The sequence below is a fragment of the Callithrix jacchus genome, chromosome 15 (genome assembly GCF_049354715.1).
Source record: "Callithrix jacchus isolate 240 chromosome 15, calJac240_pri, whole genome shotgun sequence".
Classification (NCBI taxonomy): domain Eukaryota; kingdom Metazoa; phylum Chordata; class Mammalia; order Primates; family Cebidae; genus Callithrix; species Callithrix jacchus.
In genome coordinates this window covers 74,905,000-74,921,650 of record NC_133516.1, presented here as the reverse complement: position 1 = coordinate 74,921,650, position 16,651 = coordinate 74,905,000, and the positions used below count along the sequence as shown (strand labels likewise).

Below are 16,651 nucleotides of genomic sequence, written 5' to 3'. Positions count from 1 at the left end.
TGACCTCCTTCTCAAATTAAAAAGGCAATGCCATTTTTTTTTTTTTTTTTTTTTTTTTTTGTAAGCCGCAGGAGCTATCTTTAGTGAAGCCTTCTAAGGATTTCATTAATTCATAGCCAGCCAACCAGGACTTTTCCCACAGTCTCCCACAAAAAAGCCCGGGAAGTCACTGATTGCTTGGCTGGATCTGAATATGAGCAGAGGTAAGATCAGAAATATCTAGTTCCTCCCACAGGGAGGCAAGGCATGAAAATCAAAGCCAGGCAAAAACTCATTTCCACAGCTGGCTGGCAAATCCACAGCCCCGGAAAGAAGGCAAAGAACACCTCTGATTATGGACAGACCTTCAAGTGGCTTCAGAAAATGAAATGCATTCACCACTAGAGGGGAACGAAGCAAACAAAAACCAGACCTGAACCTCTGTTAAAAAGACAAAAGTTTCATACAAACTGAGGGCCGCTGCCAGGGAGTGAGATTTGTTTCGTTCACATCCTTTCGGAAAGTCCAAAACCAGGATGCTTAGTTAATGCTTAGCAGTAACTTTTTACATTTTTCTCATCCACAGTGCAGGGCAAACATGGACAGTCCAAACAACCCCCTCAAGCAACAGACACTCGGCCAGGTGTGGCTCGCACACAACACCAGCCCACACACATCCTCTGTCATGAGTGGGAACACAGCTCAAAGCCCAGCCTCTAATCAGTATGTGGCCCCTGGCAGGAGTGCCAATAACTGTGGTGTGAATGAATACATCACGCATATTGTTTTTAATGCTACTTTCAGCACTAACCGCCACATGATTAGCCAATGTTAAGAAAACAATTTCAGAGGAAATGGTTTTTTTTTGAGATGGAGTCTTGCTGTGTCTCCCAGGCTGGAGTGCAATCATGCAATCTTGGCTCACTGCAACTTCTGCCTCCTGGGTTTGAGTGATGCTCCCACCTCAGCCTCCTGACTAGCTAGGATTACAGGTGCACATCACCACACCTGGCTAATTTTTATAATTTTAGCAGAGACGAGGTTTTGCCATGTTGGTCAGGCTGGTCTCAAACTCCTGACCTCAGGAGAACTGCATGCCTTGGCCTCCCAAAGTGCTGGGATTACAGGTGTGAGCCACCACTCCCTGCCCAGAGGAAATTTTTATTACAATTGCTAGACTGACATGTCCTCTCCTTAGAGAGGCCATTGGAGAGCATCTACTTGCAAATACCCATTGCTCTTATCACCTCATTTAAATTTCCCATAGAGTGCTTAGTCATTTAAGAAACATGATGGAGAACCTACTATGTGCCAAGCACTGTTCTCCTGATGCAGAAGGGAACGAAACAGGTAAAGGTCCTGCCTGCATAGAGCTGACACTGCAATGGGGAAGAAGGATGGAGAGAGAAAATACTATATATGTCCCATGGTGAAAAGTTCTGCAGAGAAAAAGTGAAGAAAAAGAGGACAGAGTGAGCAGCAAGTTGTTATTTTAAACAACGTGATCAGGTCTGATATTTCATTATCCTATTCTTCTCCCCTACTAAAATCTAAGCTCTGGCCAGGCATGGTGGCTCATGCCTGTAATCCCAGGTGGGCAAATCACTTGAGGCCAGGAACTCAAGACCAGCCTGGGCAACACAATGAGACCTCATCTCTAAAAAATTAGCCAGGCTTGGTGGCACATGCCTGTGGTCCCAGCTACTCAGGAGGCTAAGGTAGGAGAATTCCCTGAGCCCAGGAGTTCAAGACTGCAATAAGCTATGATCACTGCTGCACTCCAGCCTAGGTGACAGAGACCCTGTTTCTGGAAATAAAATAAAATCTAAGCTCTAGAAATCAGACCTAACACACAGAATACACCAATATACAGTCAGTGAATGAATGGCCACTGAGTGTCTCTCTTATCAAACCGTTCACCTACTGGAGAAATCTTCCAAGCTTCACCACTCCTGACAGAACACACACAGGCAAACTTTAAGGTGCCCTGTTATTTAGTACCTACGTCTTCAACCTTACTGTCCCCCCAACCAATAAGCCCCCTCCTCCAGCTTTGCCCCCATCTTTTTTTCTGCCTAAACTGTCCCCTTAGCACCTGGGTCCACTCACTGGTCAGGCCCTGTTCGAAGTCCCTTTCTAAGACCTGTCTTCTTCACCTAAGCTCCCATGAACCACTCAAATTCAATTTCTTCTTTATAAACACATCAAATTTGTTCCTCAACACATCATTGCAAACATGGCTAGACGCATTCTCAAAAAATCTGGAGGGATGATGGAATGAGCCAGGCTATGTGGCACATGGGAAAGCTAGGGAGTGGTAGGGAGAAGCCTCACAGAGAAAAGGGAGCCTCCTCCAAAGCAGGGGAGACTAAGGCAGAGCAAAAAGCCAGAGTTACTGGAAACCAAATGAGACATGGGCTATAAAGCCAGAGTTCTAAGGTGGCCCTCAAGCAGGGCCTCAGGCACTTGCTTGTCAACAAACTGCTTTTCACAGGGCAGTTCTAAGATGAAGAGCAGAGAAGCTGGTTCAAGTTTCTCTAGAATGAGTAGGGAAGTGTGGAAAGAGGACGGGTAGTGCTTGGTACTGTGGCCCGGAATCCTTCCTGAATTTCCCTGTTGTCCAGGCCCCTACTCCTTTGTCTTGCTCCTGGCCCAGACAGGCAGCCACTGTGGATAGGGGCCTGGTCCCACAACTTAACACAGGGTAGCTGCTCAAAAAAAAAAAAAAAATTGTCTCCTGCCTCCTCACTCTAAATAAATCTTTTTGAGCTTCAGATACTGAGCAGTTACAATAAATCCTAACCGTGTGAGTGCCTGTGCTCCACCCAGAGCAAATGAGCACACTCCAGAGGAAGGGGCCATAAACTGTCACTCAGGAGGGACCACGCTCAGGCAGATTGCTGCTACATTTGGTCTATACTGCACTGCATTTTCCTCAGATAAAAGGGGGCCGTTTCGGGAGAGGAGAAACCAGAAATCACCTGGACAGAATAAAATCACAGGGAAAGGGTTTCTAAACCATATGGCCTATCTCAGGAAAACACACCTCTTCATTCCAAGGAAGCCCTCCCTTTATCCCATTAACCCTCCCACTCTCAAGTAAAACAGTCCATCCCAGCACAGAAGTCTGGGGACACTGCCAGCATTTTTTAAAGGGTTACTATTCAATGGGGGAAAAAAATCTACAAAACTGACAAAACAGAACACTTGGAAAAACTCCTAGTTTTGAAGGGAATGAAGTACTTTTTAAATCTGAAAAAAAAGTTGGATTTAAGGCATAATCCCTCATGATTTCAAAATGATTCATATGAAGTGTTCATTTAATGTGTGAAATGTAAATATCCATCCAAACATTTTAATTAATACTACCAATTTCCATTCCCTTTTCAAAGTTGATACTTGAATTTTATATGGCTTTTCTAGTACGTTCAAGCATGCTTCCCTACCATGCAGTAGTTTTAATGAAAAGCCTCATGATTAATGTCTATTAGATCTGGTTTGGAATGAAGAAAGGTAAAATAAAATTACAATTCACTAAGCTTCCAATAATAACTTGCCATCTACTGGCCTTTCAAGTCTTAAGGTACCAGCCATATGCAAATAAGACATTTTAGCATCTGTTTTGCTGTAAAACAAATTCTTCTTAAATAAGCACAGTAGAGGTAGTTTTCATTTACACTATTAAATCAGAAAATTGATGGGCCCACTTCCGTTTCAGGAGAATTACATGTGTGTTCACGACAGTTCACTGTCGTCCACTCAGTGATTTGCTGAGGACAGCTGGTACCTATTAAGTCCCCCCTTTAAATGTTGTAGCTTTAATTAGCTACATCCACCTTCCCCCAACATTTCCAAATAAGGAACCAAAGAAAAGGGAATCCATTTTTATCTCGGATACTTCGAACAATGGAGTTGTCAACATTAATGTAACAGTCTCTATTAGAAAATAGTTATTCCTTTTTTAGACCACTTCACAAAAACAGGGTACAGATGGAGTCTTTGTTATGTAGGTAATATTTCTAATTGTTCAATTTTTAGTTTCCTACCTGGTGTTTGTTATTAAGTATTCCTTCTTTTAATATATTGTCTGGGAAAGGATGAAGGAGTCTCCCTAGAGATATTCTTGATATTATTTAAGCTACAGACTTCTTTCTTACTTGGTCACCATATCACTGAACAGACAGAATCTGCAAATAGAGAAAGAAGCCGAGTGTGGTTTTCTATGAACAGACATCATGCCCTTCTGAGACACCAAAGGGTTTCCAACTCATACAATGAGCAATTGTTGATTCGATTGCTTTAACCTGCCATATGTAGATTAAACACACGCTGACTTAATTTACAATGTAGGTATCTCTTCTTTTTTTAAAAAAGGACATATTTACATTTATGCATTCAGGACTTTGAGTGTAAATTCTGTTCAACAGACTAAATTCTGAGCAAGATAAGGAGCCATCTCAAAAATCTCCCTTGGATTTGTTTCTTCAAGACTGGTCCCTAGCTTTAATCTGCAGTAAGACTATCTATTTCAATAGGATGTGATCACTCGAGGGCTTGTGTCTTTTCAATCAGCCGGTGGCCCTGCCGGGTTTAGAGTGGCAGAGGGGAAGTGGCCTGTGGTTAAACAGAGGAAATACCAAGGCATTTTAATAGAGCAAATAGTCTCTTTACTTCCCACCGGGAAGAGCTTCAAAGGCTGTGGACCCCAGAGGAGACAATGTGTTTCAGGGGCCATCAGTCACCTAATCGTGTGTCAGGCCCATTCAGAACATCCAAGCAGCCAAGACAAACACTGCCCAGGAGGACAATGCCTCCCACTGGCTGGGCAAGTCTGGCTGGCTGGAGATGGGGCCTGTGGCTCCAGCACAGACAGCCCCCCAGCTTGCTGAGGGCAGGAGCTCTCCAAATTTAGGGGTAGACAGGAAATGGAAAAGGTCTGGCTGCCAGGGTAGGGTGGCAGGAGAGAGGTCTGCTCTAAGGCCACTGCACCTGTTAACCTGTCAAGCTCCTGGAGATGTCTGAGCCCCCTCTCACCCCACATTCTTACAAATCCAGGGTGGAGGCTCAAGTTTCTAGAAGCCTAAAAACCCACCCATCATAAGCTGGCTCAAGAGGGAGTTGGGGGCCAAGCACGGTGGCTCACACCTGTACTCCCCGCACTTTGGGAGGCCTAAGTGGGCAGATCATCTGAGATTAGGAGTTCAAGACCAGCTGGCCAACATGGTGAAACCCTGTCTCTACTAGAAATACAAAAATTAGCTGGGCATGTGTGGTGGATACCTGTAATCCCAACTACTCAGAAGGCTGAGGCAGGAGAATTACTTGAACCCAGGAGGCGGAGAGTGCAGTGAACTGAGACCACACCACTACACTCTAGCCTGGGTGCCAGAGCGAAACTCTGTCTCAAAAAAAGAAAAAAAAAAGAAGCAGTGGGGAATGAAGAAGGACAATAAAATTGTTGATGGGGTAGCCCCAGCAGGAGCAGACATCTGCTGGGGCATAGTATATAAAAAGTTCAGGGACAGAGGAGGAAAAAGCCTTGAAAGCTTTAAAGAAGAAAAAAGGGAAAAAGAAAAAAACATGTTTTAGGCCAAATGAAGCATGAAAAATACTTAAAAGCATTAGCAGTTCTTTCCTTTGTCGGGAAGTTGTAAGATTTGAACTGCGAGAATCTGATTTGGATCCTCTGCTACTCCTTCCTCAGACTGTTTTCAGACAAACCCAGCAGTTCTAGGGAGGAACCCAGTGGAAGTGTCAAGTCGACTCCAGGCCTCCTCATCAGCCCCAGGCCAGAGGCACCCATCCAAACCAGCTCCTCCTCACCCCTGTCCTCACACTCCCCAGCAAGCCTGACCCCTTTTATTGGTCAGGGCTCTGAGAAAGTCTCCACATTCCTCTCTAAGTCCAGGGACATAATTTAAAGCCAAACTCTGATTTTAAATGTTTAGAATGTGTCTTCTCCCCTTCTCCAGACTGTGGAAGCCCTGTCCCCTAAAACAATAAATAGGTCTCTCATCCTTGTTACAGCATAAGTATCTTCAGAGGAACTTGTTAAAATGCCAATTCCTGGGCTCCACTCTCCCACTCTGATCCCATTAGCTTTCAATCTGCATTTTAACAAGGTCCTAAGGCAATTCTGATACTGGAAGGCCCTGGGTGTCTTGGAGAGAAAGTAGCTGCTGGTCTCCTAGTCACCGAGCTGTATGTCCAAGTTAATAACCAGCGGAATGCCCCAGGCACTGCAGGGGCTTGGGGTTGGGTGGATGGGTCGGGGTGGGGAGAGAAGAGAGGGCTGCTCAAGAAAGATGGACATGGGCCATGAGAGTTCCCAATTAACTAGGCAAAAGAGGCTGGAAGAAAGCGTTGCACTGCTTATAAAAACGTCTCTCTTAAAAAATGTATCAACCAGGACAGAGTAATTTTTTTAACCAACAATTCTGTAACAGACACAAGAGTATCTGTAACATGGATGACATGGCCATACTATAGGCAGACCAGATGTGGGCCTCGGAGCCATGAGCTGCAAGTGAATGAAAATGCATCCAATTCAGAATCAAATAAACATGCCTGGGCCCACAGCCAAGGATAATTCTTGGATTGGACTTTTATCAGGAACCTAAATTTTAACCAGCTGGAACTTCTCTTTTCCAAGTACCACCCTATTCCTTCCTACCTTTTGAGATGAAGTATTTGCCTTAAATGGGAAACTTGCATTTCATTGTAAAGATGATGCCAGCATCCTGGCTTCCCAAATTCCTGAAGGAGTAGTGTTTTTTTGCAGGGGCAGTAGGAATTGTGTTTCAGGGATAATAGACCAGAGAAGGTATACCCCATTTAGGTAAGGAGGCATGAAATGTTCCCTCCTCCCCTACTGCAGGAAAAGACACTAAATAAAAACCTGTGGGAGTAGATTCCTAACTCCTTGTTCCATAAATAAGCTTCTAGACCAGCAAGACGAGGGGAGGCAGAACTTCAGTACAAGTGACTGACACAATTAAAGTTACGAACAAAACTTGCTTCCAGTAACAAAACATTCCACTCTCTAAAAGCAAGACAAGAGCCAGTGTAAATGAAGACACGGATCCCTCTGGAGGTTTTACAAGTTATTGCTTCTCTGGGAACACAGTATTTATTACTCAAGGAGCAATCTTATCTGGCAAAGACCCTAAAAGAATTTTTTTAAAGTAGTTGAGGAAGTGTGCCCACGACTCATTTCTAAAACACTGACCTGTGTTCAAGATGGTATCAGCCTCTTAATTGCCCAACTAATAATAGGGAGGTTGTGAAACCTGACCACTTAAACCAGACCAGCTCCTGGCTCCTCTGGGAGCAGACCCTGAAGGGTCTGTTAACAGGGCTGCAGAGGGTTGGCTGGCTGCAGTCACCTTGCAAGTCCTGTGAAAATACACATTCCTGCAGGGGCAAGAGTTCCTGGAACAAATGTTCCCTGGAGATCAAGGGGATCTTTTGCTCAGCTCTGCTCGAGCACCCAAATCTGGTCTCTCAGGGCTTGGTACTGCACCTTGCTGCCTCCTCTCAGGGTCTGAGTATGACCCAGATCCACAGGAAGCCTCCTCTGATTTGCATCACATACAGTCGACCCTTATTCTTCTATGTTCCTATAGCCTAACTGTAAGAAACCTTAGAGCTGAAGCGGACCTCTATGGACTGAGTACCTACCATTTGGTAGGTGACCCAAACATGAATCAAATACTCTAGTCACTGTGTACCAGTACCTTTTGGCTGACTCCTTGACAGAGCAGCTTCTGGAAGACATGACCCAGGGAGGTGTGAACAGGGAGTTTTCTCCAGAAGTGATGCTAGGGAAGGTGCAGAGGTGTAAAGTGAAGGAACATAGGCAGGAACAGCATGTGCAAAGGCCTGCTGCAAAGACAATGGAACTTGAGGCTCTGATCTTTGCCTCTACTTCTTAAAATCTATCAGGAAATACAGCATTTAGCAGGAAGGCAGCAAGTTCTAATTTGGTTCAGCCAAGATTTACAGGGCTCTGAGGCCACCAATATGAGGTTCAGTGCCTGGCTAAAGAAACTAGTCTGGGTCGGGCACAGTGGCTCACGCCTATAATCCCAGCACTTTGCGAGGCCGAGGTGGATGGATCACGAGGTCAGGAGATCGAGACCATCCTGGTCAACATGGTGAAACCCCATCTCTACTAAAAATTAGCTGGGCATGGTGGTACGTGCCTGTAGTCCCAGCTACTCGGGAGGCTGAGGCAGGAGAACTGCTTGAACCCAGGAGGTGGAGGTTGCAGTGAGCCGAGATCATGCCATTGCACTCCAGTCTGGGTAACAAGAGCGAAACTCCATCTCAAAAAAAAAAAAAAAAAAGAGAGAAAGAAAGTAGTCTGAAGACACAGAAGTGAACAAATACTGAAAATGTGGTCTGATGAGGCCAAAGTGCAAGGACCTGCATGAGAAGGCAAAGCAAAGGGCATGGCATTCAGTAGGGCTTCCCTGAGGAAAGCTCAGTTCCCTGAACTGAGTCTTAAGCTAGGCAAGGAATTCTCAGGGATGAAAAGGCATCCTAGGAGGTGGGAAAAGCATGCCTTCGAAGCACAGAGGGCATCCATCCTGAGTTAGGAGCAGGGTACGAGGGGCAGAGGGTGAGGCTGAAAAGGATGGGAATGCAAAGCATGTGGGTAAACTGGGTCCATGAAATGCACCAAGCAACAAATCCAGGAGAAGGAACCATGTATCAGCCTGGATGAGCCTGGAATCTAGAACATGGCCCAGGGGCCTCTACGATCATACAGGAAGGGAATAAAGATGACCCAAGGAAAGGATTGGTGGGGCCAAGGCAGGAGCAGTTGAGAAAGTTACCCCCAACTAGGGGTTGTAGTGGGGAAAAGGTCAGCATGAGTGTGAGGTGACTGGGACAGAGCCATCATTCTGTGAGGGTGCAGGTCTGGGAGAGGAGAACACAGTCCCACAGGTAGAATAAAATCATCAGCCTGGCTCTGTCAGGGCACTATTATACCCCACAGCATTAAAACTTCACGAGTTTTGTACACTGGCATATGAAGTCACCTTGGCAACTGCAGCGAAATAGCAAATCAGACTGCTTTACCTATGCCATCACATGAACACTCAGAATAAAACGCCTATGATGCTATTGCAGTCACTTAAAAGCCAGCAAAAGTCTAAATCCAAAATGCTGGTAGAATCTGTAAGTCAACACGAGACAGCCTTGAGAAAACTTGCTAGCTACTAAAACTTTTTTGAAACAATAAAACAAGAGCAGTGATGTTTTACTAAAATGGAGGAGTAAGAAAATGTGATGCTTTACTCAACTGGGAAGGAAATATAGAGTCCAAGGGGGTGGGGTGTGAGGCAGGGCGGACTCACATAAGCTAGCTGTCTCCATAGCTTAGCTATTGAGTCTGAAGACAGCCCAGCTGCCTGGCTCACACCTGGTTTTCTGCACCACATTTCTTGGACTGTGGGGTAAGTGAGCTTGGAGGCACCAACCCGAACCCTAAGCGCTTTGTTATGTCCTAGGTTTTGACCGTGCTGAGGCTGTTTGGAGCCACCCACAAGAGGGGTGAGTCAACGTTGGCCTAAGCAACCCACTCCATACCTATCCTTCAGCCCAGCAACACTAAGGAAATTCTCATTTCATCCCGTTTGTCACATGAAGAAATTGAGGCTCATGGCTCCCCAGGAGCAGAGCCAAGATCATGTCACTGCTGCCTGAGTGCAAAGCCTCCGTTTTCTTCACAAGGCTTAAGGCCGTGAGTACCCTAACCCTGGGTCCATCCTGGCCTCTGTGGGAAGCTCGGGGCAGGCGGATGTAATCCCCAGGTTCTGGGGCCGCCCAAGGCCAGAAGCCCAGGTAAGGAGCCGGGAAGGGGATGGCAATGACCTGTGCACACGGCCGAGACAGTGTCAAAGGAGCGCTCGGTTCCAGAGAGACTGCTCCACGCACACCGCCAAAGTTTGGGAACCTCTCTAGTCTCGCCTTGGGCACCTGACCCAGGTGACACTCACGCGGCCCTTTGGCGGAAAATATCCGCAACTCGCAGAGGGGAAGGAAGGCAACAGCCGCGAGACCTTCACAAGACGAAGGACTGAACCGGGAGGCAAAGTTTCTCAGGAGGTCCCGGAGTCTGAGGAGCGCTAGGAGTAAGGTGACGGCCCCAGGCGAGGAGGAACAAAGCTACCAGAAGAGCGCGGCGCATCCCTCCCCTGAGCTCCAGGTCCCCTCTCCTGCCGCCCGGGCCTTGGCAGAGCTGGAAGTCCGGGAGAAGACACCCTTCCCTCTCCAAAGCGCGCTCCCCAGTCCGGATGGCTCGGGGGATGCCAGCCCGGGACAAGCAGCGCTGGGGCTAAGGAGGTCCCAGGCGAAGAACAAAGGGTGGGGCGCCCTGCCCAGCCCCGCCGCCCCTCACGCCTGCCCTCAGAAAGGGACCCCGGCAGGCGGCCGCACCTCATTAGCAACACAAAGCCTGGGTCCGGCAGACGCTTTCACCCCGGCGGGGGCCGGAGGACGCGCGCCCCGGGAGGGAAAGCAAAGCAGGAAGATGCGCGGGAGGAGCGGGACCCCGGCCGGCCGCGAAAGCCGCGGAGAGCAGACAGGCTGGCGCGAGCTCGCCTCCCCGCGAGCACCTGTGCGAGCTGCGTCCCCCGCGAGTTGGCTACAGCAACATACCCGCCGCCCTCGCCTTACCCTCCAGCCACAGGTGTCGGCGCCCCGCGCGCGGCCCGACCCGCCAGCGGCCACAGCCACTTGCGAGCCGTTGAGGCAGGCGTTGACTGTGAAGAAGACGGAGCAGAGCTGCAGCCACGGGGCCATAGCCGTGCGCTCGCCCAGGCGTGCCCTTCTCTGTGCCCCGGCCGCCCGCCGCTGGCCAGCCACGAGTGGGCGGTGGCCCCGGCGGCGGCGGCAGCCAAGAGGACCTCACTGGGCATGCGTCGCCAACCCGGGCCCCACCCCAATCCTCAGTTCTCTTGTCCTGGCCCCGCCCCCACAGCCTAGCCCTCCAGTCGTGGCTCTGCCCCCGTAGACCACGCCCCCTGTCACGCCCCAAGCCCCTGCCGAGACTGGCAGCCGCAGTTTTTTCCCCTTCACTTAGTAGATACTTTTTTAATCCAAAGGATTTGTCCAAATGATGCTCACTCCATGTAAAAACTCAGGAAAACACAAAGAATAGAATAATAATAATTTTAATAATTTAATAAGTACCTGCTATGTGCCAGACCCCTTTCTGTGTACTCCCAACCACACAGGTAAGTGTCAGTATTATTGCTATCCCAGTTTCAGACGCAGAAAAGTTAGGGGAACGCGACAGAGAAATCCTGGCTCCACATTTACTAGTAGGACTTTGGTCAAAAGCCTTGCTGTCTCCATGGTACTTGCCCCCCACCCCCCATGGAAGCTAGAATAAGTATCCTAGTGTGGGGAGAGTTCTGTTGGTTGAAACATAACAAAGGCTATTATTAACAGTCTCTCATAAGGTCACACAGCTGTCACCTGCCAGACCCGAGATCCAAATCCAGATCTGACTAAAAACAATACTCTCAGCTACTGCCTTTGTCTAACCTACCCTCATGAAGTGGATATTATTTTTATGGAAGAGGAAACTGAGGATCAGAGAAGTGGAGTAGCCCAAGCTATCCAGCTTTTCACCACACTCCTCCTGGCCCTTTGCCTTGTATCTTGGCACCTGACTCTTGACACTTTGTCGGTCTCCACTGCCCCCTTCCTCAAGAACACTATCTCCTCTTCCTAAGGGCTTTTTCTACTTCTGACTTTGTCCCCATATCCAATACATTTCTCCACCCTGGATCCAAAGTGATCCTCCAAAAACACAAATTAGACTACTGACTTCTTCTAATTAAAACTCTAGGCTGGGGTCCAGGGCAAAAATGGTGGCAGCTGTTGCCTCACGGATTTCTCGGCTGCTGGGTTGGTCTTGCCCACAGCTGGGGTGGTTTATGTCCAGTGGTACCCATGGCGGACAGGGAAAGGCTAGCATGTGGAAGGCCCTCACCTTCTTCATCAGGCTCCCCGGGGTGGCAGTCAGCATGTTGAATGTGTTCCTAAAGTCACACCATGGAGAGCACAAGAGACCCAAGTTCATCCCCTACCCCCATCTCCGCATCAGGACCAAGCCATCTCCCTGGGGAGATAGTAACCATACTCTATTCCATAGCCCTCGTGTGAATCCACTTCCAACTGGCTATGAAGATGAATAAAGAGAATCTGGACCACTACCCGGGCACCGGGGACCACAGCACTGGTTTGGACCATACTCTGCACACGGACCAGAAAAAGTATACAGGACCTTAGGCTCACCTGTGTCAGATGATGACTGGCATGCTGATCTTCCATCCCTTTGCTTGCAGCAGAAGATGGCTTAAATAAATAGCTTAAACTTAGAAAACAAAGAAACAAACAAAACTCTAGGCTGGGTGTGCTGGCCCATGCCTATACGATTGCTTGAGTCCAGGAGTTAGAGGCAGCAGTGAGCTACGATCCTGCCACTGCACTGAAGCCTGAGTGACAGAGTAAGACCCTGTCTCTAAAGAGAAAAAAAAAAAAAAAACACCACCACCATTAACAACAAAAAACAGTAAATTTATGTGTTCTGTTTAGAAGAAAATTAATAAAAATAAAATAAATAAATAAAACTATTATGTGGTGACTTTTATGCAAAGGCCATTTAGAATAAAATCCATAACAGCCTTCTCTTCCCCTCTGTCTTTATCACCTGGCTCCTGCTGCATGGATCTCCCCTCAGTCCCAGCCTTATCTTGGTCTTTTTGCCTCAAAAAACCTTGGAATTTGTCATCTCCATCCATTCAACAGGGTAGGCTCCTCTATATGACTCTCCTTCCAGGTCCCAGAATCCCCTCCCTTTCCTTGTCTGGCCTAAGCTTGGCCACTGCTAACACAGGATTCCTGCACTTTCGCTTGTGGCTCCACCACCCTGCCCACATCTCTTTGGAGGGCTTAAGTGGAGGAAGTCTTGGTAATGCTAGCAGAAGTTCGGGGATTGACTTGGAAGTAGTGACGTCTAGAACCAAGGAGTAGTGCCAGCCTCACCTGAACTTCAGGGGCTGGAAGTGTGAAACAGTGGTTGCCCAAAAGAACACTCACATTATTGCCAGGGAAAGGGAGAATGGGTGCTGGCTTCCCTAAACAGCAGCATCCATCTCAGATGCTGGGCAGAATTTTTTTTCCTTTTTTTCTTTTTTCATTTTTTAACCTCATTGCCTGGAATTCAGGAATTCAGCCAGACCCAGTGAGGTGTACCATACCCCCTTCAGACACCGGAACAGCCAGGATCCACAGAAGACTGTTCTGGCGTAGCCTTCTAGGAAGACATCTCGGGAAGCACATCTGTCCTTTTGAGAAGCTGCTGGTTCAGTGTCTCCCCACCCTGTCCCACGTTCTTGGTACCCGTTCCTGGGCTGTTTGCAGCCCCCACAGCAGGGATGTCCAGCGTTTGGCCATGATAGTCGGGGGTGCCAGAGGCTGTGATGAGGCCAGGACCACATGGGCTTTGGTGAAACGGGGAGGAAACAATGAGGCGACCAACTCCTTAATCTATGTGACATTTCAGCCTATATATGCTTTATAACTTATTAAGCAACCCCATGCTAAGAAGCATCTGTTCGAATCAGTGATTCAAAAATACCCTAACACATTTATCTTGACATGTTGATTCAATGATTTTTTTATACATTTCTAGAATCAGAATTGCTGGATTATGCACATTTAAAATTCTCTAAAACTGCTCATTATTGTATTATTGCCATCTTAATTGGCTTCTCTGATTGCACATGAGGTAGACCATGTTCCCATGCATTTGTTGACCATTTGTACTCTTTCTTTTCTTTCTTTTATCTTTTTTTTTTTTGAGACGGAGTTTCCCTCTTGTTACCCAGGCTGGAGTGCAATGGCGGGATCTCGGCTCACCGCAACCTCCGTCCCCTGGGTTCAGGCAATTCTCCTGCCTCACCCTCCTGAGTAGGGGGGATTACAGGCACGCGCCACCATGCCCAGCTAATTTTTTTGTAATTTTTAGTAGAGACCTTTCACCATGTTGACCAGGATGGTCTCGATCTATTGACCTCGTGATCCACCCGCCTCGGCCTCCCAAAGTGCTGGGATTACAGGCTTGAGCCACCGAGCCCGGCCTTCTTTTTTCTTTTTTTTGAGAGGAAGTCTCGCTCTATAGCCTAGGCTGGAGTGTAGTGGCGAGATCTCAGCTCGCCGAAACCTCCGCCTCCTGCCTCAGCTTCCAGAGTAACTGGGATTATCAGCGTGCGCCACTGCACCTGGCTAATTCTTTGTATATTTAATTTTTAAGATGGAGTTTTGCTTTTGTTTTCCAGGCTGGAGTGCAATGGCACGATCTCAGCTCACTGCAACCTCTGCCTCCCGGGTTCAAGTGATTCTCCTGCCTCAGCCTCCCTAGTAGCCGGGTTTACAGGCGCCTGACACTATGGCCAGCTAATTTTTTGTAGAGAAGGGGTTTCACTATGTTGGCCAGGCTGGTCTCAAACTCCTGATCTCAGGTGATCCACCTGTCTCAGCCTCCCAAAGTGCTGGGGCTACTACAGGCACGAGTCATCGTGCCTGGCTAATTTTTTGTATTTTTAGTAGAGATGGGGTTTCACCATGTTGGCCAAACTGGTCTTGAACTTCCAACCCCAGGTAATCTGCCTGCCTCAGCCTCTGAAAGTGCTAGGTTTACAGGCATAAACCACCACGCCCAGCCCATAAGTACTCTTTCTTTAGTCAGGATTGAACTCCAGTAAGAGGAGCAGTACTTAGAGCTTACATCAGAGGGAGAACCTCGAGGAGAACATGGGTGAGAGGAAACTGTTTCTCCCTTGGTTTTATTCATGTCACCATATGATTGTACAACAGGGAAGGCAGAGTCACACTCCTGCTCCCTTTCTATCTCCACACTCACCCACTATTGAATTCCCTCCCATCCACAGCTCACCACAGAATCTGGCAACTAACAGCCTCTGAAAACATGCTGCAGGATTCAGAGAGAGCGCAAACTTTTCTGAAGGGGTGTGGAGGGCACAAGAAGGAAAAAGCTTAAGCATCCAGTCTAAAACACGCTTAGAATGACATCCCTCAGGACCAGGGACCTCGAGGCCCTCCTATTTCCCTTCTAGGAAGGCCACCAGCACATGTGTGAGTGGGAGGAGAGCCGCAGACATCAAATGGTCAAATCTGGTCAGGAAATTAAGGTAGTAAATTGGCATTTGGCAACATTCTCCACATTCTGGTCTTTCCCATTGATTCTTTCTCCCATCTCCTCTTTTTTTTTTTGAGATGGAGTTTCACTCTTGCTGCCCAGGCTGGAATGCAATGGTGTGGTCTCAGCTCACTGCAACCTCTGCCTCCTGGGTTCAAGCAATTATCCTGCTTCAGCCTCCCAAGCAGCTGGGATTACAGATGCCTGCCACCACATGTATTCTTTGTATTTTTAGTAGAAACGAGGTTTCACCATGTTGGCCAGGCTGGTCTCGAATTCCTGACCTCAGGTGATCAACTCACCTCAGCCTCCCAAAGTGCTGGGATTACAGGCATAAGCCACCACGCCTGGACTCAATCTCCTCTTTTTATCCCAACTCTTCAGAATAGCTGTGAAGCTGCAGGGAGTGGGCCTCTCTGTCCTGGAAGCTGAGCTAAAATGAGGGGACCAGGCCCCACATGCCCTCTATGTATCACAGTTTCCTCCAGGGCACAGTAGAGCTCACCTGTGGAGGTGACCAGAAGATGAGCTAGGGAAGTCCTCCCTCAATACAACACCTGGTCTCACCTGCCAAGGCCAGGATTGCCTGTAGTCCAGTCACACTTTCAGCCACCCCTCGTGGTGAGAGGTAGCTGTCATCTGATTCACCTCTGCACCCGTGCCTGGCACTCTGTCTGGCACACACCAGTGGGCAAGAAACTATTACCACCTCCCCCTCTTTGAAACAAAGCTGAGGATTAAACAGATAAAATCACCTTAAAATAAGCTGTTGAAAGACCACGCATGGTAGCTCACATCTGTAATCCCAGCACGTTGGGAGGCTGAGGAGGGCAGATCACGAGTTCAGGAGTTTGAGACCTCATCTCTACTAAAAATACAAAAAATTAACTGGGCGTGGTGGTATGCACCTGTGATCCCAGCTACTAGGGAGGCTGAGGCAGGAGAATTGCTTGAACCCAGGAGATGGAGGTTGCAGTGAGCCAAGATCGTGCCATTGCACTCCAGCCTGGGCAACAGAGCAAGACTCCGTCTTGAGAAAAAAATAAAGAATAAAGCTGTTGATGAAATGCAAATATATTTTCCCAATCTAACTATAACCTAGCCAGATAAGAAAAATCCTTAATGCAAGGATTGGATTTTGTTAGGGGTCAAATTACCCCATGAAACATTAAAAAAGATAAAGTGATGGTGGAAATAATTTGTCATGAATCATTTTGAGCAGAAATAACTAAATAATATTTTAATAAACAGTGTTAGAAGCGGTCGGCAGAAATTCTAATTTATTTTGGTATTGTGATAAACCAGTATCTGTTTTCTGTACTAATAAAGACATTAAAGAATGTCACTGCACCCCTGACCCCAGTCTCCCAGAGTGCTTGAGGGTGCAAGGTTTCCCAGGCTTTAGAGGGAGCAGTATGTGGAGAAGTGGTA

The 16,651-nt window shown here is 47.7% G+C and overlaps 1 protein-coding gene and 1 pseudogene across 3 annotated transcripts in view; one reads left to right on the top strand and one right to left on the bottom strand.

Moving 5' to 3' along the window:
- IL17RD (interleukin 17 receptor D) overlaps window positions 1–10,858 on the bottom strand; it is an 81,611-nt gene extending 70,753 nt beyond the window's left edge. For all 3 annotated transcript variants that reach the window (XM_035273870.3, XM_078351848.1, XM_078351849.1), the window contains exon 1: window positions 10,666–10,858. In XM_035273870.3, the coding sequence (XP_035129761.3) occupies window positions 10,666–10,791 (126 nt within the window). In that variant the 5' untranslated portion in view covers window positions 10,792–10,858. The remainder of the gene's footprint in view (window positions 1–10,665) is intronic.
- Window positions 10,859–11,791: 933 nt separating this feature from the next.
- LOC108588435 (cytochrome c oxidase subunit 6A1, mitochondrial pseudogene) lies at window positions 11,792–12,322 on the top strand (annotated as a pseudogene).
- Window positions 12,323–16,651: the final 4,329 nt, after the last annotated feature.